The 25097-nt window shown below is 49.1% G+C and overlaps 1 protein-coding gene across 3 annotated transcripts in view; it reads right to left on the bottom strand.

Moving 5' to 3' along the window:
* STAG2 (STAG2 cohesin complex component) overlaps positions 1 to 25097 on the bottom strand; it is a 1493174-nt gene that overhangs the window by 860280 nt on the left and 607797 nt on the right. For all 3 annotated transcript variants that reach the window (XM_078688751.1, XM_078688750.1, XM_078688752.1), the window contains one exon: positions 19405 to 19516. In XM_078688751.1, the coding sequence (XP_078544877.1) occupies positions 19405 to 19516 (112 nt within the window). The remainder of the gene's footprint in view (positions 1 to 19404; positions 19517 to 25097) is intronic.

The raw sequence follows: 25097 nt of genomic DNA, 5'->3' as shown, positions 1-25097 counted from the left end.
ACCCTGTTGGCGCCTTGGCATTAAGTACCGCGTGCGTTGGCCTCAGCCAATCCAGACGCTGCTCCAGCAGCAGTGCCAGGATTGGCTTGCGCATGTTCTGTTTAGGGCGTAATATTTTTTTGTGACCAGCCCGCACATGCGCACTAGGCTGCTCATTAGAAGAGCGGCATGGAACAACTATCGCTCTTCTAATGAGCACCACCTAGTGCGCATGTTCGGGCTGGTCGCACATTTTTTAAGCCCTAAACGGAGCATGTGCGCAGCGCACTCTTGGTGTTGTGTGCTCAATCATTCACTTGCAGAAACTGAATCTGTAGTGCTGCCCCGCTCCCCCTCCGGCAGCCTGCTGGGATGGAATGATGATTGCATTGTGAGACAGAGATGAGTCAGAGTCAGACTGACGGCAACGCTCAGTAGGGGGGGGGGCGACGCCCAAGCGCCCTAATGAACGCACCGCCCCTGACATACACTGAGAATAGTACAACTAAGGTAGGCTCACTCAGTTAGGTTGTCAGACTTGTCACAGACCTGTCGCCAACGCATCATTTCTGCCGAAGAAGGCAGATGCCACGGAGGTCAGAGACGCTGCCCGAGCACTCTGACAGAAGAATCGAGAAGGGAGAAAGAGAGAGAGAGAAGAGTCCGTGAGATTGCTGAGGGAGAAGAATCTGTCCATCCAGAAATGGAAACTGGGGAGTAGCACCAGATAGGGGTGTAACGCAGGCGTAGCACTTAGAAGAGGTTACCTGTCCTGTCCAGGTCTTGAACTGTTGGCTCCTGACTACTCGGGAGCCCTTTTTTCCAGCCCTTCGCCAGGGGTTGGTTTTCACACCATTCTAGGTAAATATAAATCTGTATGCTATGTCTTGTACGGTTTTCCTTTTCCACCCATCCCAGGTACCAACGTCATGAGATTTTACTAAGTCTTTAAATTTTACTTTGATCATTATTTCTACTCAAGTGTTGGTGTTTATCATGTATTGGTATTTGACTCACAAAATTATTTTGTTTGCTTGTATTCGCTACTGCATCATTGACTCTTCATTCTTGGAAGGCTATAGGAGGTTGAAAGTGGCCGGGGTGACACTGATCAGGTCACTTCCTACAAGTTCCACAGCACCATGATGTCTTCACTGAACACAGGAGTGTTTGGTACCAAACTACTACTTGCAATAAATTCACATTGATGCCAGTGTGGGATTTATTGTACCATGTGCTCGGAGGGCACCTCAGGGGTGCCCCTTAAACACCTACCAACCCTTCTGTGGTGTCTGATCATCTGTAGGTAGTCCGCCATGACCAGATATGTTTATGGACCCCTGGGTATAGAGCCCCTCCTCTCTGGGACCAGAAACCATGAACATCCTGGGCAGAGGCTCGACACCACCTCCCCTAGGATGGGCCAGTGCTTACAGAGGGAAGCTTTAAATGCCTGCCGCATTTGTAATGAGACACCCAGCCTCTGCTGCTAGCAGCAGATGGCAGGCCTTGGTGTACACTCCCAATTTGGGCAGGAAAGTCAGCGAGAAAAATTAAAAGAATAGGAGTTGTGCCCACCTCTACCAGCCCCACCACCAAGGTGGGGGTGGCGAGGTGAAGCACAACTTTCAGTCCCTACCATCTTGAAGATGGGGCGAACCCTCCAATCAGAGCTAGGTCTATGCTCCCTCCCAGAGAAGGGTTGGATAATAGAGGGGCTAGTCACCCCAGGTAAGGTGCCCGTTAGCCCTACCTGCTACTCCCCTAAACGCCTCCTCAATGTAATATTTGGGTGGCTCCGCCAGACCTAGAAACTAGATCTGCAACAACGCAAGAAGGTAATACTACCCTGCAGAGAAGACTGAACAAAACTGCCTTGGTCCCAAGCCCTAACAGCCGGTCTCCAGCTTCTGCGAACCTGCGGTCTGTCTTGCAGCTAGGGACCTCTGAAAACCCTGGGAGGACTGCTGCCTTCGAAAAAGACATCAAGTCTCCTTTGGACAGCTGACCTGTCCCAAAGAAAACTACTCCAAGGACTCCAGATACAGGCGGATCTGTGTCTCTTGCTCACTCTGCACCAGACACCCACGGCACAGTCTGAATAGCTCACCTGTTCAGTGAAGTCTCCCCATGGTGCTGACCTCGTGTACAGCGTTGGCTGACCATTAGTGCTCTTCACGACAGCACCTGCAGTATGAATCAAAAGGCTTCCCCCCAATTGGGTCTGATAAGACTACTCAGACGTCCAAATGCAACCCTGCACAGAAGTGTCTGGGGCTTGGTGAGCTGAAGCGACAGGGTCCCTTCGTCCCCCTGCATCTCTACTTACCTCTGCTGTCGTCGGTCTTCCTCCTACAACCTCCGGTACCACGCCTGCAGCCTCTTTGCCGAAAGAAGAATCCCCATTAAAAAGCATTTGGTGCCAGACTTCAAAATTGCACCTGGCTGCCATGTGAATCTGGTGGTGTATGTTTGGGGAGGCTTTGTGGCCCCCTGTGCTTAACCTAATCCCGAAAGCTTGGTCCCTGCAACAGATCTACTTACCTGCAAGCAGTGTGGCTCAAGGCACCCCATCTTCATTGAAAAGCATTGGGCCGAACTCAGATTTGGATTTCAGCACCCGGCCGCCTCTGAGCTGCTGGTGGTGCAGTTTTGGTATTCACCTGACCCCTGGCCTTTGCTGACTTTCGGCTCCGAAGACTGGGATTGTAAGTGCAGTACTTACCTGTTTAACCACTATACTGTTTTCCCCATACGATAAAACTGGACTGTGTTGAAAAGTTTCTAAGTGTGGATTTTTCAAAGTGAAAAGTATTTTTAATTAAAGAAAAAGATACTTACCTTTGGTACCAATATATCTGTAAGAGACAGATTAGTTATAAATTCCTCACCTTAGAATTACCCCAAGGTGTCAGACTGGAGCCGTAGAATTTTTCTTCAGCAGTCCCCCTGCACGTCGGTAGGTGGCGCTGGTCGACTCCTCGTTCGTCGTTGATGTCGTGGTCACCGGAATGACGTTGCATCTACTTAGATGTCCCCTCTGCGTGCTAACATCAATTCTTTACAAGACATTCCACGCCAGTAGTGCAGAGGCAGGTACGACACTGATCACTGGTGCACAAAATTAGGCCACTGAAGGGAAGTCCCTTGCCCTAGAAGTCAGTTTGCAGAACGGGGAGGATGGGTGGGGCAGTGAGGAATCCATAAATAATCTAGGTCTGATAAATATATAGTTACCGAAGGAAAGTAACTTGTTCATCTGAAAGAGACAATATGTCTCTTACAGATATATCGTTACCAAAGGTAACTCACTTGTTCAGCTGAAAGAAAGACAATTTGTTATTAATTACTCACCTTAGAATAGATACCCCAGCAATATTAATCCCGAAGTTGTCTCTGTGAACTAAGTTCACACCAGAAAGTCCTGGAAAACTGAACAGTCAAAGAAGCAGTCTCTCCGGACTTGGCTGTCCAAGCAGTAGTGTTTGGTAAATTTGTGCAATGAAGCCCACGTAGCTGCCTGGCAGATATTAAGGGGCACTCCACGTCCCAAAGTAGTAGTAGATGCAGTCGCCCTGGTGGAATGGGCACGGAACCCACTGGAGGTACCTCTTTCACTAAGCAATAGCAGATTTTGATGCAAAGAACGACCCATCCAGAGATGGTTCGGTTTTTGCACAGCCTGACCTTTCTTGGCACCCACATAGCCAACAAACAGCTAGTCGTCCAACCAGAATTGTTTTGTGCGATCCAAATAAAATGAAAGCGCACTTTTTGGATCCAGACGGTGGAGCCTGTCCTCTTTAGAAGGATATAGGGAGGGAAGAAGGTAGGCAAAGTGATGGTTTGACCAATGTAGAAAGAGATACCCACTTTGGGAAGGAATGAAGGCCTAGTGCGTAGGACAACTTTGTCCGGATGAACAGCTAGGGAAGGAGGTTTGGAAGAAAGAGCCTGAAGCTCACTCACCTGTGAGTAGAGGTGATGGCAACCAGAAAGGCAGTTTTAAGTGTCAGAAGTTTGAGAGGACAATTATGCAGCCGCTCGAAAGGAGCGCACATAAAGGTAGGTCTGACCAGGTTCAAGTCCCACTGGAGCATTACGAAAGGAATTGGAGGAAACAAGTGAGTAATGCCCTTAAGGAAGCGATATACAATAGGGGACTTGAAAAGAGAAGGTTGATCTGGTAGGCGAAGAAAGGTCGAAATGACCGAAAGATAGCCTTTTAAAGTGCTCTGAAAGGAGTGCAGAAAGGGGATCCACAGGCTGCCAAGGTAACGTTACAGACTTCAGGAGGAAGGACGAAAGCTGTCCACTGTCGCCACTCAATCTCCACGCAAGGTGGTGGAGGCTGGACAGGTTCAGGTGGAGGACAGTCCCCTGCAGCTACGACAGAAGATCCCCCCAAAGGGGCACTCTGAACGGAGGATCGATGGCCATGTGCAGAAGCTCGGGATACCAGACTCTTTGTGCCCAGTCCAGAGCCACAAGAATGACTTTGGCCCAGTCGCGCTTGATCTTCTTCAGCACTCTAGGCAGAAGTGGTATAGGTAGAAAGGCGTATAGAAGACCGCAACTACACTTGCGACTAAAAGCATCATCTAGCGAGTGCCGCCTTGGAAACTCCAACGTGCAGAATTGCAAACTTTGCACGTTCTCTTCGATGGTGGATAGATCTAACCAATGCTCTCCCCACCGCTGAAAAGAGACCTTGCACCACCTCCGAGTAAAGACAATATTTGTGATCCATCATGCACCGGCAGCCGAGTTCATCAGCCCTGGTGTTCAGAGAACTTGCCAGGTGTTGAACCACCAGGGACATGCCACTTCCAGAGATGAAGTGCCTCCTGACAAAGGGTACACGACCCCACCCCACCTGGTTTGTTGCAGTACCACATGGCGGTGTTGTTGTCCATGAACACCTGAACTACTCTCCCTTTAACAGAAGGAAGGAATGCCCTTAGTGCAAGAGGGATCGCCCAAAGCTCTAGAAGATTGATGTGGAGCCCGGACTCCACCGGAGACCAGGGGACTCTGATCTCCGCCTCTCCCATGTGGCCACCCCACCCCAGTAATGATGCATCGGTCACCACTGTGAACTCTGGTAGGTGAAGGGAGAGGGATCTGCCATTGACTAAATCCTGGTTTGTTAGCCACCACTGCAATTGGTGTTCAGTGCCCTCCTGTAAGAACCTGGCTCTGTATATACTATACCAAAGTGAGGTATAATGTGCACATAGTCCAGTGGAACCCAAAAAGTAGGCAGAGGTAAAAGTAGATAGAACCATACTCTCTATTTGGGGTAGTGTGGTCGAGCAGTAAGGCAGTATCCAATGACAGTGTTGAGCATTTGTTGTACACACTCAGTCAGCAAACACATTTATAAACTCAAAGACTGAACTACAGACCAATTGTTTTTGTATAAAAATATTCTTTTAGTTATTTTATTTGCTAGAACAAAGCAAGCCTGGCACAGGTAAGTGATCAGTACTGTGCAGTAAATAACACCGATTGTAACACTGTTTGGATTGCAATTGTAAATGCACTTTTATTTGATCACGTAGTGTTACTGATAATGCAATGCTTTTCAGAATACAGTACATACACTTTGAATGGAATTTTCAGTAGGATTACAGGTAAGTAACTTTTGAGATTTCTTTTCTTACACATAGTATACCTGGATACTACTCTGGGACACTTCCTGTAAACAGGTAAGTAAAATAGTTTTTGTTAAACAGTACAATTTTGAAGAATTTCTTTAGGTTTACAAACTCCACACTTCGAAACTGTTCACAGAAAAACAGCCAATGTTATCCTATGGAGGAAAATCGTGATATTGGTTTTCAGATAATTATTCGGTAGTGGAAGTTGGAGTTCTAGGGGTAGTTCAGGGGTCCCCTAGGGTCAAGGATGCACTCTAGTTACAGCCTCAGCAGCACTAGGGCAGCCGGGTGCACAGTGCTGGGTTCCAATGTTATCCAATGGGGGATAGGAGGCCTCCGGTTGGTGGCTGCTGACGAGCAGGCCACTGGGTTGTGTGAGCAAAGCTCCTGGACTTAAACTCAGGGCAAATGGTTTAGGCCAGCACAACAGTTGCACCCTCAGCGGCACTGGGGGTGCAGAGTGCTGTTTTGGCATCGGAAGCCCTGTAGCTTTAAATTGGGATTCTCCGGTTTGCAAAAGCACTGCAGGCTTGGGGACGAAGATCTTCTGCATGCGACCACCACTTCGAGAGGTTAGTTGGGAAGCTGGGGTTGGTTAGGCACCGTCGCTTTGGTCAGCCAAGGCCGTGGGGTGTCTGGTGTAGGAGTGCCTTTTGGGGTCGGCTCATCTTACCTGATCCTGGTCACGGTTGGGGGGGGGGGGGGGGGACGTTTCCAGATTTAGGTTGCAGGCGTCGGCTTGAGGCAGGTCAGGGGTCACAGGATCTCGGGTCAGGATCGCCGGGGGGACCACCTCGTGAAGCTTCCCCGCTCGGGCCGGGGGGCGGCGGGTGCAGAGTGGTGAGGATTCGCGGTTTCCGGCTGGAGGTTGCAGATGAACAAATCCAGTGTTCACTGGAGACTTTGGGGTTGAAGGAAGGCAGGTCCTCCGGGGGTTTGAAGTTGCTGGCTGCAGGACACATCGGGATTTCGCAGGAGCAGGTTCGAGGTGGAGACAGGCTGGTAGGGCTGGGGCCAAGTCAGTGGGCGTCTTCCTCTGGTTAGCTTCTGCAGGGCTGTTCGGTCCTTCTTGTAGTTTCTTCTCGTCTGAGGAAGCAAGGTTCAGGGTTGCTCTCAAATGTAGCAGGGATTCTGCTCATACACAGAACTGTGCAGAGAGACTTGGAACCTCAGTGAATTAGGGTGTACCAAAACTCACCTTAGTAGGCAAAATCCGCTACCAGACTAGCAATCAGGGTCGCATTGGTTCTTTCATAACCGCAATGATTAGACAAACCAGAACATGGAACTTAGAATACCTCAGGCAATGTGGAATACATGAACACTCTTTCGTTATACTCTCATACCAGTCCAAAACGGGGAGTAAATAGAGACACGTGCAAGTTTGAAATATTTATTTCTAATGCTGTGTTCTCAGGTCCAGTATCTTAGCTAATACAAGCAGACATATTATAAGCAACAAGATTATCAGCATAGTTACTATTCAATAAAATACAAAGAGAGAAATATGTTAAAATTCTAAATGGAAAACAGGTTAGAATACACCTATATCTCACCCTCCCTTGCTAGTAGGTTATTTTAGATCTACAGAAGGTCTCTTGGGAATACAAGGGCGGCCCCATACCTCTGATCCTAACAGAAATGGATCACATCAGTTTCTGCACCAAATCTTCTGCATGCAAATGTTCTCCAAGTGTGTTTGAGCATGCCTACGCATTGCATTATTAAACGTGCCAAAATCAGAGGTGGCCACAGCTGCATATAGGTTATGTCTAGAACATGCGCTGATCAGTCCGAACAACAACCACTGTGTTGAAATAACGTTGAAGGCCTCGGCACTCACTGTTCAGACAAAGCTTACCAAGCAAGGCTGCTAGTATAGAAAAACGAATTATTCTCGTGTGAAGCAAAACACTCTGCTAGACTCTAAACATTTATAATAATGTGTGCCGGGTGCAAAGGTAGCAGAAAGGAAAAATGGCATTTAAACTTCTAATAAGCTCATGCCAACTTAACACAGTGTAAATGCAAGGCTCATCCCCATGTCACAAATACTAGACTTAGGGGGCATTACAGGTTGGTAAAAAAGTTGGGACCAATGGGTCGCTTCCCTGGGGTGTGTACAGCCCCTATTACGCCAACCTCTAGTGGGCAGGGTCATAAGCCTTTCCCTGGTTGGTGGAGTCACCAGTCTGCAAGATGGCAGGGACAGAGATGTGCTTCACTTCTCCTCCTCCACCTGAGGGGTGGAGTTGGCAGAGGTGGGCACGCCTCTCTTCCTCACTTGTTTTTCCCCGCTGGTTCTCCTGCCCAAGGTAGGGGTCAGAACCAGTGGGGACTAGTTGCTGAAAGCAGCAAGTGGCCTGGGGAAGCTCACAAAGGTGGAAAGTCTTTGAAGCTTACCCTTCATGAATCCAGCCCATCCTGGAGGAGGAGGCACCTCGTCCCAGGATGTGCATTGTTTTAGGCCCCCGAGAGCAGCAGGCTCTCGACCCAGGAGTCCAGAAACATGTCTGGTGGTGGCAGCTGAAAGCAGCCACACAGCCTGGATACTAGTGGTAGGTTACTTTTCAGGGGGCATCTCTAAGATGCCCTCTCTGTGCATTGTCATTAAATCCCACACTGGCATCAATGTGGGTTTAATATGCTGTGATGTTTGATACCAAACATCTCAGTTTTTAGTAAAGCAATTATGGTGTTGTGAAGTTCGTAATGACAAACTCCCAGCACTATATACCCCTAATGGCAGCACTGAACTTACAATGTCTAAGACTCGACTTAGACACTGTAGGGGTACAGGGCTCATGCACCTGTACCCTCACCACTGGTATAGTGCACCCAGCTAGAGGGGTGACTGTACTATGCCAGGGCAATGGGTTGTAGGCATGGCACACAGGAATGTGTGCCATGTCGACTCTTCTCTTTGTTCCGCACTAAAACAGGCTGTCTGCAGTGATAGTGTGTGAGTGTAATGGTACAGGACCTTTAAGGGTGGCACAATAAGTGCTGCAGCCTTTAGAGGCCCTCTCTGGTTAGAGTGCCCTAGATACCTGTGGTACAATTTACCAGGGGCTGACCTGTGGCCAGAGATGCCAATTGGCTTTAGGCTTCAATGCAGTTTTAGGGAAATAACAGAGGCCCTGGTTACTTGATTAGCAGGGGTCCAGGGCACACTCAAAGCACATCAGCAATTCAGCCAGAAGTAAGGGCAACTATGCAGAAAGAGGGCCATTTCTTACACCTCTGAGATCTGGACACAACAGGAAAGATTTTGTTGAGGTTGTACCCACCGGAACTTCAGGTCCCACTGTAGACCCGCATATTCCACCTGGCATAGTCCACCAGCAGGATGCATGTGGCCATGAGGCCAGTAGCCTCAGGGTCATTCTGACTGAAACCCGGGTTAGATGCTGAAAGATCGGAATCAAAGCCCGAATATCCCTGACTCGCTGCTCGGGAGGATAAGCCCGAAACTGCGCTGTCTCCGGAATCGCTCCGATGAAAAGAAACTTCTGAGAGGAAATCAGGTGCGACTTCAGCATGCTGATGGTGAACCCCAGACAATGCAGCACCGTCCCCCCCCCCCCCCCCGTCGTTAGAGGTGTCATCATCATCCTGTGGTGGAGGAGATGGTGAAGGGAGTGGAGATGGAGTAGGGGAGTGGTGTGGAGGGAGAGTTAGAGGGGGAGGTGGAGAAGGGAGTCTGAGAGGAGATGTTGCAATGTCTCTCCTTTGATGGAGATGGAGCCGGCAGAGGCATGTCCATTGGTCTCTTTTCGGAACTGAGAGTCAGGTGACCTGTTTTAGGGTCCTTTAGAAGAGTTTTTTTGGGTGAGATCCGGTTGAAAAAGCTCTTCTGGTGTAGGCTGTTCTTTTGGTGCCGATTTTTCAGTTCCGAAGGTATACGTGGCACCGAATCTGGAGTAATTTTAGGCTGTTTTGGCTTAGGAGCTTGAGGTTTTTTAGTATCTCAAGGAGCCTGTGGAACCGGTTGTTTTTTAGGTTCCGAGGGGTTTTTCGATGCCGAAGGTTGAGAGTCCGTACTCTTTGGAAGTGGCTTTTTACTCGGTTCCGATGACTTTTTCTGAGTCAAGGGGTCGATCCCAGTATGTTTTGGTGCCGAGCTAGTGGTTGGCATAGAGGACGACGACGGCTTCTTTTTGGGTGCCGGAGTTATGGTTTCGGTCCCGATGGCAGGCTGACTCGATTTAGAGTGGCCTGAAGGCTTGTTTGTCGACTTCTTTGACGGACCCGAAGGCGGGGCGTGAGAAGTATTGTTCCAGTGTGCACCTAGGCCAGAGGGTGGAGGTATTACTGAAGCTTTTTTGGTGCTGGAGTGATGTCTTTGACAGAGTTATCAGCTTCAGAGGCGCTGATTAGGCCTTCTTCGATCCGCTCCTGCTCTGGTACATCGATGCCCTCCTGGAAGATGTCATCGGGAATGGATGTCAACGAGCGAGAGATGCTTCTTCGAGCTCGACGATCCCAAATCGTTTTCTTGGGAGTGGAAAGAGGCACATGCTGGACAGCCACGTGCTCCAGTGAAAGGCAGAGGTTACACACCTCATGAAGATCTGTGTGTGGAAACTGGGATCCACATTGAGGACACTTTTAAAAGGAGTCCTTTTCATGAGCCAGATGTAATGGCGTAGGTAGACCCGAAGGCCTTTGTCGATGACCGGAATGGAAGACTTTAAGAGATGCATGTCGACTAGGGATCACAATCGAAACAATACCGGAAAAAAGGATGACGGATCACGCGTCGAAAGTTGAATCGGTAACGACACCTAACAGGAGTGCGATAAACACATCGGAGCCAGATGGCGGAAAAAAACAATCTTAAGATGGAGCTGATGCCCATGCGCACTATTGTCCAAAGGAGGAGTCACCTATTTCATGACTTCCAAAGACTTTTCAAATACAACAAGTGCAAACATCTGGGCCCAACACCAGATGGCGATCTATGCACAGTGTGTGATCTGCAGCTCATATGCCTCGAACATCTTCTTCCCAAGGTGGTCCAGCTTCTTGGATTCTCTATCTTGTCGTGCGGGAGGGAATGTGCCCTTGGGAGTTGAGGCTTGGACCATCAAGCACTCAGGGGTGGGGTGTTGGGAGAAGAAAATGGGGTCGCCCGGGACAGGGTGGTGGAGTTGGGTCATCATCCTGTCCACAGGAGCCCTCGTGTTGGGCTTGGACCAAGTGCCCACAAGGATGTCTGTAAGGGCCTCACTTGAACAGCAGCAGGGGCTCCGAAGAAGCCGCTGCTGGCTGAAGCACCTCGGTCAGGAGGTTAGTCCTGACCGCCACCATAGGAAGCTCAAGGTTTAAGGCCTCAGTCGCCCTATGCAACACCACTGCAAAAGATACACCCTCCTTCGTAGCCACAGTAGGGGGAGAAAGCATGCTAAGGTCTGGGGAGGTGTCCAGACCACTGGCCTCACCCAACTCCTCTCTCCAGTCCGGTTCCTCTAACTGGTCTGCCAAAGGGTGGGGACACAACCGGTGTAGGAGGGGACAGAGGTGTAGCCACTGGATTTGGCGTCGGAGGTGTCACGAGGTCGACTGGCGCCAATCCGAATCCAGGCCTGGATCCCTGGGTGCCCTGCGGCGCCAGAGCCACCAGCATCGAAGGCCTAGAACCCTCAGCTGAGTCTGTGCGGCCCGAAGGCGCTCCGGCAGAATTGGGCTGCCCAAAGATGGAATGGAGGGATTTGTTAAAGCTCCGAAGTTGGGCATGGGAAGATCAGGCGTCCGGGAAGGGGGAGGGGGGATGGAGGCCGGAGTCGACCCAACAGGCTGTGTGGCGGACCCGGACGACTACGTTCCGCTTCCTGCATCGAGTCAGCTGACGGATGGGGAGAACACGTAGAACGACTGCGCTTCTTCGCCTTTTTCTTGTGCTTCGACTTACCCGAAGATGAAGACTTCGACGAGGAGTAGTGGTGATGACTCCATGACCGGTCCAGAGACCTCCCTCCCACCTGGGACCTCTAATGGCACGGAGGGGACTGCCGGGCCTCGAGAAGCTTTCGGGACCACTTCCTCAAAGACTTAGGGTTCAGGGCCCGGCAGTTGGAGCACAACTTCCGGTCCTGGTCACGCTCCAAACACCAAAGGCACACAAGGCTGTGGGTCCGTAACTGACATCAATTTGCGACCGGAGTCGCAAGCCTTGTAGCCGGTTCGAGGACGGGGCTTCCCTACGTGCACCAGGAGTCAAACGACTCGAAAAGATGTCTATAAAAAGTTGCAAAAATAGAGTCAAAAAGTGACTAGGTACCACTCTCTCCGGATTTGCAGTGGTTGGCTCAGAAAAAGAAAGATAGGACGTCAGCGCACAGAGGCGGCGTCCAATTAGATACTGCTACATCATTCCAGCGACCACAATGCCAACGACGAACGCGGAGTCGTCCGACGCGGAGGTGTACTGCTTAAGAAAAATTCTCCGGACCAGTCTGACGCCTGGGGGTAATTCTAAGGTGAGAAATCCATAACTAATTGTCTCTTTCAGAAAACGTACTTACCTTATTACAAAGACCTTAGTTTTAAAATAACATACAAAGTAAATGTTTCTAAATTAGGTCTGGATCTCCTTCTGGAGTTGTGTGTCCATTATTGATCATTGTTGTGCAATATATGTCTTACACTACTCTGTGTTAGGCCTAAGGCTGCTTACCCACACTACCACTAACAGAGCACTTTGGGTTTTACATTGAGCCCTGAACACTTTTGGGGAACCCCTGAACTCTGTGCACAGTGTTACCACCTAGTGACAGTATTATATAGAGAGCCAGCTTCCTACAACTGCAATAAAGAATGGATCAATGTGTACAAAAATGTTGTGTTTCCCGAGAAAAGTGGTAGGTGGCCTCTTTTCCTCTCTAGAGAGCCAATTTTTCATAACTATAAACTTCACTCTACTGAAAGCATACACAGGTTGTTTCGCTCATAACCACCAATTTATTGTTGACCAAAGAGTTGGCCGTGATCGCGATACCAGGCAACTGGTAACCCAGTGGCAACTGGACTTCTGCCAGGATCAAGAGGACTTCAGGGTATTTCGATCACTGGGTCAGGAACACCTGCAGTCCACGGAGGGGTTGAGGTGCCGCAGAAAGACCCCCATTAACAGCATCACATCTACAGCATCCTTGAGCATCTTAAGCATCCTGTATCCCTTGCATTAGGACCACTTACATAGGAACCTCAAGCAAAGAGATAAATGTCTGACTGAATACTGCTCCTTCTGCAAAGGTAACTGTTAGAGGATTGTGCTGCCCCCCATCTCCAACCCCCAACACCCCCTTCTAAACTGGCTCTCGGTTGGGAGTTAGTAGCCTAAAGCAACTCTAACAGACCTCAATACAACTAACCAAAACTTTTACTCAATGTGTCTAAACGTTAAATTAGTTGAATTTGCCAGTGCTTGTTCCCAATTGAGTGAAAGGTCTTGGTTAATGTTTCTTGTAAAATCTAGATCTTCAGAATCCTCAGAAGGATCTTTTTTGTTGTGGTGTCTAAAAATACATAAAAGTACTGGCTATTTTTATACACTGGGGGTTAAATATGAGTGTCAGTTATTTTCTCTTCAATTCTTTTGGTGCTGTTTAAACGCCTAACACTCGTTCCTTGCAGCTTAGAGGCACAGCTATCCATGGTTCGACTAGAGGGTTTAGCAAACTAAACCTACAGGCCCTAAGGAGGTATTTAAGTGTATTACACGGCGGGGCCAAACAACCACACAATAGAATGCACCACATTTCCTCACATGGATGCATGAATTTGATGTGCAGCGAAATCAGAGGTGCTAGGTGTCAATACTCCATAGTACACTCTTGTCTTTGCACTGGCAGTTGACAAACTTGATTGTCTCATCCTAACAGTTCTAAAGACACACCACTGTAGTTACAAATTTAATTACATAAAGAAATTAACTATAGGGTGTTGTTTTCAGCTGCATGGCTACTAGATATTCTTGAGACTTTAACCAATGCAAAAAAAACACTGCTTCATGGCAGGGTAAAGGCACAATATGCCATGGTCTACATGCAGCGAACATAGAAGCTAAATTAATCTTCTGGCTTTACATCAAAGTGTTTAATTGTTTTTTGCCATAAGTGTTTGAAAGTATTTTACTTAACTAAAGGTCCCTTCACTGATTAGAGTGCATCGCAAAATAGGAGAGATCACATGAATGTGATGCAGTTACATTTTGAATGGTGTGAAATTTAAACTACAAAGCCAAGATGAACTGAATTTTAAACATAAAACAAAAATCATTTTTATTACATCTTTCTTCAGGAGCATTCTAAAACTTGACCCTTCAGTTGTTTGATTTAATTATGATGTCAAGCATTTTCATAAAGTAACTGTTAGAAGGTAGTTCTGACACTAGGGGCGGCCCTGATTTTTCGCTTTTTTGAGCACATAATTGTTGAGCTTTTACTGTGGGGGAGCCTCAATCTGGGACTCACCCACAGTGAAGTCATAATGAAGGAGACTGCATGGTGATTTTACTGGTGTCCCCCTGGCTTGACTAGGCTGCTGTGCAGCAGCTGGAGTATGGGGCACCGTGCTGGTTACATGCAGACACAGGTGTACATGCGTGTGCACACGTGTAGGGGCTTCGCAGGAGAGATTCATGGTGTGCGCAGTGCAGGAGCAGCTACAGAGTGAATGGAGTGGCAGGACTTATGCAGAATTGGGTGCTGACATGGCATATGCTTTATACACTGGAAAGAAACATGCCAGGGAAAGTAATGTGTTTTACTGTGTTTTCGCTTCATTATTTCCCTATGGGGATGTGGGATCCATGGCTAGAATGACTTCCACCAGGCCTACAGATTCCAGACACGCACTAAAGTCCTGTGTAGTGGAGGTGAAAAGAAATATTCTACAGAGTCCAAAGTCATATTTGTACTGCTTTTGGGTCTTCCAGAAATGTCATATTTCTCCGAGTCCCTGGCTGGGGTCTGGCTTTGGCAGGTTAGATTAATGCCCTTTCTTTCCTGAGCGAAGATCTTTCCTCCAAGGAAGGGAGATAGGTGGAGCTACAAACCAATCCAACCGCTATCGCTGGGTGCCAGGCACCAAGTTGAACCAAGGTGAAGGCAGCACTAGGGGAAGGGGAGCCATGTGGCCAGAGACACTGGACGACTCCATTTTGAACAACCCAGAGACTGGACAAGAAGGAGGGAGCAGGGGCAAGAAGTGATGCGTCGCTGTTTGATAGGACACACAGAGACTTCCTGCCAGCCCCATCTCAACTTTTAACAAGCATTTGCAATGCAATAGGTCTCGCATTAGGAAAGTTTGAGCTATTGGTATTGTAAATGACAATTTTTTTAATTTATGTGTTGGTTTTGAAAATAGCGAAATTAATAGCTTTGTCATTTACAATGCTAATAGTTTTAACTTTCACAAATGTGACACCTATGGCATTTGTAATGCAATATGTGTTGTATTTACGTGACCTAGATGTATTGATATTACAAATAACAATGGCATTTAATTTTTTTAAAATAATTAATACTTAAATAAAAGTTATTGTAATTTGTAATGGCAATAGCTTAAACTTTATGGCGAATGTACTTTTGGCAGGTGGAAGAAGCTACTATAAGAAGGCAAAGGTGCAGCTGAACGTCGCTCACAGTGGCATCTGTCTCTGTTATCAGAAGTTGCCCACTGTACAGGAGTGTTCTTTTACCCTGTACCTTGGTGCGACCACTTCACTTGCACTGCTAGGACGAATCAGGGGCAAGGGACATAACCATTGCATCAGTCTGAACGGGAAGAACGACAGACCCTGCCTTCCTGTTAACTATCTATTGCCACCTTTTGAAAAATTATTTGTCAGTGGGCAGGGGACACACACCAGAGTTTGATGTTTGATTTCTAAAGAACCCAATTTTGTTTACATCAGAGGCCAGCTTTTAAGCGGGTCATGTTGGATATGCGAAGTTAGTTCCTTTAAATAAAGCAATGAAGGGTGGTGAAGCAGTTTTAAGGGCATTTTTATACCCATAACATTACAGAAAATGTGCGGTTTCTGTAGTTTATCTCATTACAGACACCTAATTGCTTTATCTTCTTTCAATAACGTGTCCATCACAGAGCCGCATATACGAGCATTGAAATGGCATACATAAGTGGATTGAAAACATAAAACACATGACCAAGCGGAAAACTTGCCAGCTATGGAAGGGTCACGCTCCAGAGGCGAGTCGCGCGTTGGTCACTGGATAGTCTGCGTGGCCTCTGTGCAAATGTGCATAACATCGTCCAACCGAGATATCCTGTTGTTATTTACGTCTTTGACTCCGCCTGCCAACACGCCACTGCATTGTGCTTCCAGTGCATCGATATACTCGTACTGTCAAGTGCTTCATTTCAACAAACTCCATACAATATTTGTAATAAAAAACACAACAAGCTTGGAAGTCGTCTGCGACTCACCGATAAGCAGTACATTCCGCTTTCTCGCAGGCACAGACATCCCCGCAATGAGCAGTAAGGTCGCACAGCAGTGACCCTCGCCCATGGATGGAGCAGGAAAGTCTTTCTGATTCCTTCAAAGCTAAGGGGGAGGGGGTGGGGGGATCTGTAGGTCGGTGGTTCCTGAAGCGCTCGGTATAGAAACTTGGAAAACAAGGTAACAACCAGCTCTGCACTGCTCCGGCCAGGACTTCAGAGGACTCACCTGACGGTGGCGCCGCTCGCTGTCACCGGGGTCCCGCTGCTGGGGGGCTGCTGTGTGCGGGCCCCCGCTGCTCAGCTCCCGTCGCAGCTCTGCCCGCAGCTGGAGGTAGCCCCCAAGGGTGACGAGCTGCAGCGCCAGAGATAGCGCCAGGAAGCCCAGCAGCAGCCGCCCTCCGCCGGCTGGGGGCCTCGGGAGCGGGTCGGGGACGCCAGGGGGTGGGAGAGATAGGGAGAGGGGAGGAGACCGCGGGGAGGAGATAAGGGAGGGACGTGAGGTTAAGAGGGTGGGGCACTGCTGGAGCCGAGGACGGGGCAGCGGCGACTTCCTGCAGAGGTAGGACGGGAAACAACACCGAAGAAATAGAGGAGCACCGCGGCCCACGAGACAGAGAGCGGAGCATAGAGAGGCAGGTAGGGAAAGGACCGGGAGAGAGCCTTAGGCAGAGGGAGGATAGGAAACTACAGAAGGGGAGGCGAGAGACGCCGAGGGAAGGATGCAGGCGAGAGAGACGCTGAGGGAAGGGGATACGAGAGAGGCGGAGGGAAGGGGACACGAGAGAAGCGGAGGGAAATAAACGGGAAAGACACTAACGCGGCATGGATGCGAGGCACTGCAGCCAGTCTCACTTTCATTCTTTGAAGAGCGCGCACCAGGCAGGGGATGTGCACGGCGCCGGCTGGGCGTGCGCACGCAGTGTAATCCAGCCGAAGAGAAGCTCGTGGCAGTTTCTTGTCCTTCATTCCCCCGAGTCAGCTAGCTATAAGTCTTCCACCTGGACGCATCCTTTGGATGCGAATTCCAGGCTCGACCTAAAAAGTACTTGCACAGGAAGAGAGGCTCTCTCTGGGGTGTGGTCTGCTGAGGCGGAAGGTGCTGGAGCCTGGCAATGGGCAGTTGGAAGGAGGACTCCCCTGACTGCCCCCCAGGCCCCTAACAGCGCCAGAAGAAGAGCCCAGGAACGGTGCGCAGGGGCCTCTGTATAGGGAGAAGAGGCGCAGGGAGCCAGTGAAGACCGCTCCCTGCATAATGCACCCTCTTGGAGACCCGGAGGGCGAAGGAGAGTGCTCCCAGTGGCTGGGCGACGCCACCAGGAGCGAAGAGACGCGCAAATGGGGCAGATCGGACCCCCAGGGGCTGAGATATGGCCCCCAGAATGTAGGCGATCTTTGACCACTAAGAAGACAGACGACGAAGCGCGTGGGACTCCGCCGCCAGTCTCAGATGCCCCTGGTGTGGGTCAGGTCCCTGGGGCTGCCCCCAAGGAGAAGTAAAGCCGAGGAGCGCCGTTGCGCTCCCCGTGAAGGTGCCCTGCAGGGGGACCAGGAGCCCACGATGGCCCCACCGAAGATGGAGGCGGGGGAGCGCCTTCGTACCCCCCCCTTCCCCCACGAGGAGGATGGCCGGGGAGCACCATCGCGTTCCACGTGACAATGCTCCACGTCGTGCCAGGAGCCCACCCTGGACCCCGACGAAAATGGGCCCAGAGTGTGTGTGGAGGAGTCCGGGGGAGTGCTGTTGCACTCCCCAGAAGACCTGCGGAAGCCGACCCGCGTCTGCCCACCGGAGCGGGCAGACCAGAATAGGACTGCCGGCTCTCACGGCAGCACAGAAGAGTGCTGGCCGCGCGGGGAGCAGGCGGGGGTAGGCTCCCCAGGCTGCCCTCCAACGAAGAATGCATACGGGGGTCCAGGGTGGGACTGGGACCCAGAACCTGAACAGGAGGAGCTGCACGGGGCCCGTGTGTGACAGGGCCCCAGAAGACCGCAGAGCGGCGGGGGGTCGGCTCCCCGAGCCGCATCACATTACCTCGGGGTCCGGGTGGGACCGGGCCCCCCACCAAAGCCCTAGAAAGAGGCGAAGTGCCAGCACGGCTCTCCCTGGCACAGTGGGAGAGCCGCTCATCTATTATTCAGAAGAAGGAGCACAATCGCCTCATAATGCCTTGCCAGGCATTTGGAAGCCTGCCGTTTTGGTCTTTGGTGGTCCCCCAAAAGAGGGGGTCACCCACAATGGTGAAAAGGTGCTGGGGGGAGCTGCTGGAGAAGCGCAATCTCCCCCCTGCACGAAGAGACACATCACCCCAACTTTCCTAAGTATTTCAAAGGAATAAACCCCCCCCGCCCCCTGGTCTAAGGTGATGTCATAAGCAAAGTGGGGTTATGTTATCAGACATTCCTGCTAGGGTGTCTGGCTTTATATGCATACTCCTGTGATAATCTGTGATGCCTTTAGGGGCTGTAATTGCAATGCATTTTTAATGATATCCAAATGTTAGGAGTATGATCACTCTAAAGTGGTGCTTAAACATGTATTCTTGCTGCTGCTGTTAGGTGAGGAACAATACTTTATGGTCAGTAGGAGATGCTCAGTCAGGGTTATGTGTCACCAAGGCAAGTGTACCCATTTTTAATGCTGGTTGACGTAATGGGGTGGAGGGGGGTCGCCATTGGGATGTCGCCAGTGCGCAGGGCCCTCGCTCCAGGTTAAGACCAATTGACTGCATTGGGGGCAAAATGATGTGCATACATGGGAGTGGTGGTACTAGACGCCACCCCCCCCTGCGGGAGGGGTGGAGATGTTACGCAATGTCACAAAGTAATTCCAACAGCTTATGTATATTTGTAAATTGGTGCATAGTATTGAGTAGTGTGTGTGTTTAATAAATGTACTCTTACTTTTATAAAGCAAAGTACAGACTTTACAATCAATTGAGTGTTATTTTTGGCGCACCTGCACATGGAGACTACTAGCCCACACCACCCCCCTTGAGTAAGCCTCAGACTGCCCTGCAACGCTACCCTTTGAGAGTCAGGCGCTACAATTGGGTGTTTGGTTCCCAGTAAAGGACAAATGTAGTCCTGTTATTTGTGCATGCCTCACAGATGCTGCCTCGTTTTCCAACAGTAACCAAATTGATTTTACAGGTTCAGTCCATCAAATAAGTAATTAAAAACTATTTAAACAGAATTATCTTTATAACTATTCACATGTACTTTTAAAAAGCATCTTGCGTATTATAAGTTGATATTAACAAACATTCATTTGAAATATTCAGCTTACCTCACTTTCCAGAAAAAAGAACACCAACGTCTTTACGAGATTAGCGTTTGGACTAAGTCTCCCTCTTCTTTTAAGTATTCCATCATCATCAGGCTCTCTACAACTAAAAAGTCTAGAAATGTAGAGAGGAAAAAAAATAGTGAATTAAGACTTTCAAAGAATTCAAAATCGAAAAAGACAGTCTTTAATGTTTTGTAACCAAACATGTCATAATAGATTTATGAATTATAGATACATTTATGTATTGTTGTCTACTTAAATGGACGCTCTTTGGAGCCAACATAAAAGAACGGTATTGTGTATGGTTTCAAATATTAGTCAATACAGACACTGCTTGATTAATTCAGGGAGAAAACAATCTTCCAAGTTTAGGAGCAATGCTAGAATAAGGACAATTGAATAAAGAAAAGCATGTTTCTCACCAAGTGACAGATACGTTTAGCCAAAAAAGAAAGAAAAATTATGTTTTAAATCAACAGTACTACAGATCTACACCCTGCTTCTACTTCTGTTCTAACGTAAGTAAAGGTTCCAAGTATGTAGGGTTTTGGGCAGCAAAGCTGGGGCGATGTGGCCTAACAGCCAGAGCTTCCGGCTTGGGAACTAGAGAACAAGTATTGCATTGTGGCTTTGGATCAATACTAACATTATGGTAAAGATTTTTCAAGTGAACTTTGATCCTCTAAATGGGATCCTCCATTTACCCTCAGTGCAATGCATTTCAAAGCTCCATTATAAGCTGATAAAGCGATCCCAGTTTCCTGAACTGCGATGCACCAAATATCAAACCTCTCATGGATGTGCATACAACACCACCATTGAGAAGAATGATTAGCTGCATACCAAACAGCCAGGACACTGCACACTTAGGGTTCCTGGCTTTCAATTCAAATAGATTATAACCAACATATCACTGAAGGAACATTTTGGCTTTTCATTAGTAATTGGAAAACCTATTTTCATTGCTTTGGGAACCGCTGGCATCAAAGTAGTATATGTGCAGCCCCTACCTCTATGCACTGTTCTGTGAAGGATGCTCCCACTATGACCTATCTCCCCACTGTAAGTCACTTAAGAATGCCCTAGGGACCATCTGCAAGACTCCTGGAGCCCCAGGAGCTACTTTCACTCCAGTACTGGGAGCATAGTTCACCTCATATGCTTCAGCTCACTGTTCATTGCATGTCTCAGTGTAGAGACCAGCAGCACTTAACACAAAACACCTGCTCTTAGTTTTACCATGTGAAGGTCAAGCAGGCATATATAAGCAGCATTTGATCATACAGAAATATCAGTTGCCATATAATCAGAATATCTTCATTGCCCACACACAGGGAACCACTGGACTCTGTCCATTTTATAGCCACTTGGTGGAAATCCCTTATACAGAGCAATCTTCCTATAAGTATAAAACACTGAAATAGAACACAATTAAAAACTGAAAACAGGAAACAGGAAAGCATATACATATTACTTAACAGGTGCAAATCTTTAGCTCTTTTTTTAGATGGAAATATCAGAGCATTACGTTCATATGTCTGCACCAAGAAAGACCAATATTTTGGAGGGAGAAAGGTTTGATTTGTTCAAGCTAAAGGACAGTTTCCTAAACACTGAATGTCGTTTAATATAGCAGAGGTGACTTTGATAGATTCTCTATTTGAAGTGCTCGCACAGCCTGTCTGCCAGGTAAGGATATAAGTGAACGCAACAAGATTCAGCGCTAGTGGTGTAGTGAGGATATGGTGTTAACTGCAGACTTTGGTAAGTTAGCATAAGTGAAATATATGCTTAAAAACCATTCTGTTGCTTATGCACACAACACTACATGGCTCTGTTCTCGTAAATACACTGCTTGCGCTTCTTCACATGAGAACTGCGTTTTTCACATATCTAGCCGTACACTGTGCTCTTTCTGCAGGTCATTGTTATTCAAGGTCAAAAAACAATGTATGCCGATGATTCACGTTGCTCAGTCCCACGCACATAGACATACCATGAGGCACAGCTGCCCAACTGAAACTCGGGTGCTTTTTAATATGGAAATTACAGGCGTGAGAAGGCACTTGGAGAAAACCTTTCAAAGTAAGCAGAGCTGTGATTGTTGTGGGATGTGATTCATTACATCTGATCTTGGAGGTATGGGAACCCCTGACAAAGCCTGGAGGTCTTCTATAATTATAATAAACAAGCTCCCAGCATGGGGAGAGATGTAAAGGCGCTATAGTCCTGTTTCCACTGTCATATGATTTCCCCTTTTGTGCTTTATGGAATTGTAACAATGCTGATTGTATTATTCTTAAGCATTTTTCTGCTTGTGTTGGATAGTGTACTGCATCTTAGAGCATGTTAGTTAAAATATACATTTTAAACTATACCGTGTCTCGGATTACTCATGTTGCAGACTAGTAAGAGTGTTAGAGCGAAAGAGTGTTCTTATTTCCCACTATTCCTGAGAGTTTACTAAGTTGCATGTTCTAGGTTGTCAAATCATTGGTAGCTTCGCTGTAGTACGGAGAATGTATAAGATACTATTGCTAGTTGCATTGGGGTTCTAGGCACTAAGGTAGCTTTTTGGTACACCACAATATACTGAGGTCCTGGTTTCCTGTGCATGAGCAGAATCCCTGCAACATGGCGCACCTAACACTTGGTCTGGTACTTGTATCCGAGACACTTCAGTAGTGCTTGTACTTGTCCACAAACCTTTTTAGCCAACGAGTAAGCGGCTTTGATGCACAGAACGACCCACCGACAGATGGTCCGTTTGTGCACGGCCCAACCTTTCTGGGCGCCCACATAGCCAACAAAAAGTTGGTCACCCACCCAGAACTGTTGTGTGCGCTTCAGATAGAACAATAGAGCACGTTTTGGGTCCAGACGGTCGAGCCTCTCTTCTTCTTTTGAAGGATGAGGAGGCAGAAAGAAGGTGGGCAAAGTGATGGTCTGCCCGCTGTGGAAGGGAGTGACAACCTTTGGCAAGAAAGAAAGAAGAGTCCTTAAAACCACCTTGTCCGGATGAACAGAGAGAAAATGAGGTTTAGAAGAAAGAGCCTGGAGCTCACTCACACTTCTGGCAGAGGTGATAGCTACCAAAAAAGCCATCTTTAGAGTGAAGACTTTAGGGAAAGTTATGAAGTGGCTCAAAGGGAGCGCACAACAGAAAGGTCAAGACAAGATTTAAGGCCCATTGAGGCATTATGAAAAGGACGGGAATAAACATGTGTGTAATGCCTTTCAGCAAGCGATTAACAACCGGGGATTTAAAAAGAGAAGGCTGATCTGGAAGCCGTAGAAAGGCAGAAATGGGCGACAGATAACCCTTGATAGTGTCCAGAGCTGGCCCAAACAGAGAAGGAACAGAAGAACCTCGGAAAGAGGGGCCAAAAGGGGATCCACAGCCTTTGCTGTGCACCATGCCACAATTTTGTTCCACTGGCAGGCGTATACAGTCTTAGTGGAGGGACGCCTGGCTGCCAGAATAATATCACAGACTTCAGTAGAAGGTCGAAAGATGTCAACTGTCGCCACTCAACTCCACGCATGGAGGTAGAGGCTGGACGTTCGGGTGGAGGACCGTCTCCTGCTGCTGTGACAGAAGATCCTCCCGAAGAGGCAGTCTGATCGGGAGATCGATCGCCATGCTGAGTAGCTCGGGATACCAGTATCTTTGTGCCCAATCCGGAGCCACAAGAATGACTTGCGCCTAGTCGCGCCGGATCTTCATAAGCACTCTGGGCAGAAGTGGTATAGGCGGACAGGCGTGACACAGACCGCAGCTCCACTTGTGACTAAAAAGGTCGCCGAGCAAGCGCAGCCTTGGAAATTCCAACGTGCAGCACTGATGACATTGCGTGTTCTCTTCGGTGGCGAATAGATCTAACCAAGGCTCTCCCCACTGCCAAAAGAGAACTTGCTCCACGTCCGAGATCAGACGCCATTCGTGATTCATCATGCATCGGTGGCTGAGTTCAAAGAACCTGCCAGGTGTTGAACCACCAAGGAAACGCCTTGATGTTACAGCCATGTCAAGAGGCGGAGAACCTCCTGACATAGGGTCCAAGACCCCACCCCCCCCTGTTTGTTGCAGTACCACATGGTGGTGGTGTTGTCCGTGAACCCCTGCACTACACTTCCCCGGACAGAGGGAAGGAATGCTTTCAGTGCAAGTCAGATTGCCTGAAGCTCCAGAAGGTTGATGTGGAGCTGGGACTCCGCAGGAGACCAGAGGCCTCTGATCGCCGCCTCTCCCATGTGGCCACCCTATCCCAGGAGGGACACATCCGTCACCACTGTGTGCTCCGGTTGCGGAAGGTAGAGGGATCTGCCATTGACCCAAACGCGATTCGTGAGCCACCACTGCAACTGTCGTGCACTGCCCTCCGAGACCTGAACGGAATCGGACAGGTTGCCCTGATGTTGTGCCCACTGAAACTTCAGGTCCCACTGGGGAGCCCGCATATGCCATCTGGCATGTTGCACTAGCAGGATGCAGGAGGCCCAGGAGCCGGAGGGTCATCCTGACCGAAACCCGGGATAGAGGCTGAAAGATCGGAATCATAGCCTGAATATCCCAGACTCGATGCGTCGAATCCAGAACCTCTCCGATGAAGGGAAGCTTCTGAGAGGGACTCGGGTGCGACTTCGGCACGTTGATGGGTTGATGGAGAACCCCAGCAAATGCAGGAGGTCGGCTGTAGTCTGGAGGTGGGAGACGACTGCCTGGGATGAGCCCACCTTCAACAACCAGTCATCGAGATACGGGAAGACTGGAATCCCTGATCTGCGCAGATGAGCGGCGGCCACTGCCGTCACTTTCGTGAACACCAGAGAGGCACTGGTAAGGCCGAAGGGGAGCGCAGCAAACTAAGTGCTCTTGGCCTACCGTGAACCGCAGGTAACGCCGGTGGGCCGGCAGGACAGGGATATGAAAATATGTGTCCTGCAAGTCCAGCGCTACCATCCAGTCTCCAGGGTCGAGGGCAGCCAAGACCTGAGCTAGAGTCAACATCTTGAACTTCTCCTTCCGGAGGAAGCGTTGATGTTCCTGAGGTCCAAGATGGGACGCAGGCCACCATTCTCCTTCTTGGGGACCATAAAGTAGTGGGAATAACAACCACGTCCTATTTATGGCCCAGGAACACATTTGATGGCCCCCTTGGACAAGAGGGCTGTGACTTCCTGCTGGAGAAGCGCAAAATGGTCCCCCGACATGTGGTGGTACTGAGGTGGCATTGCTGGAGGGGCAGTCTCGAGGTGGAGAGAGTAGCCCCTTCGGACGATTTGCAGCACCCACCTGTTCGAGGTAACGGAATGCCAGTGGGGAAGGTGATTGGGACTCTTGCCTCCCATCGGCGTGGGGTGCGCCCCAAAGCTCGGCATAGGAAGGCTTTGAGGTGGATGCTGCGGGAATGGAGGTGGACTGACCCGCACGCTGGCCCCCTGTCCCGTTGTGGCAGGAACCGCGGCCGCGCTGAGGTTGGCTCTGCGCAGGCTTTCGGCTTACCGGACATGTCGGGGGGGCCCCTTCCGTGGCCACGAAAGGAAAGATAAACCGACGTGGCCGGGCGCGTCGTGGAGAGACCTAAGGACTTGGCAGTAGCTCAGAAGTCCTTAAAACACTCCAGGGCACTATCTTACTTATTGCCAAAAAAGGCAAGTGCCATCAAGGGACATGTTCACAAGAGAACTTT

Source organism: Lissotriton helveticus, chromosome 4_1 (genome assembly GCF_964261635.1).
Source record: "Lissotriton helveticus chromosome 4_1, aLisHel1.1, whole genome shotgun sequence".
Classification (NCBI taxonomy): Eukaryota; Metazoa; Chordata; class Amphibia; order Caudata; family Salamandridae; genus Lissotriton; species Lissotriton helveticus.
Note: the sequence above shows the minus strand (reverse complement) of the source record. Positions and strands in the feature narration are given on the sequence as shown.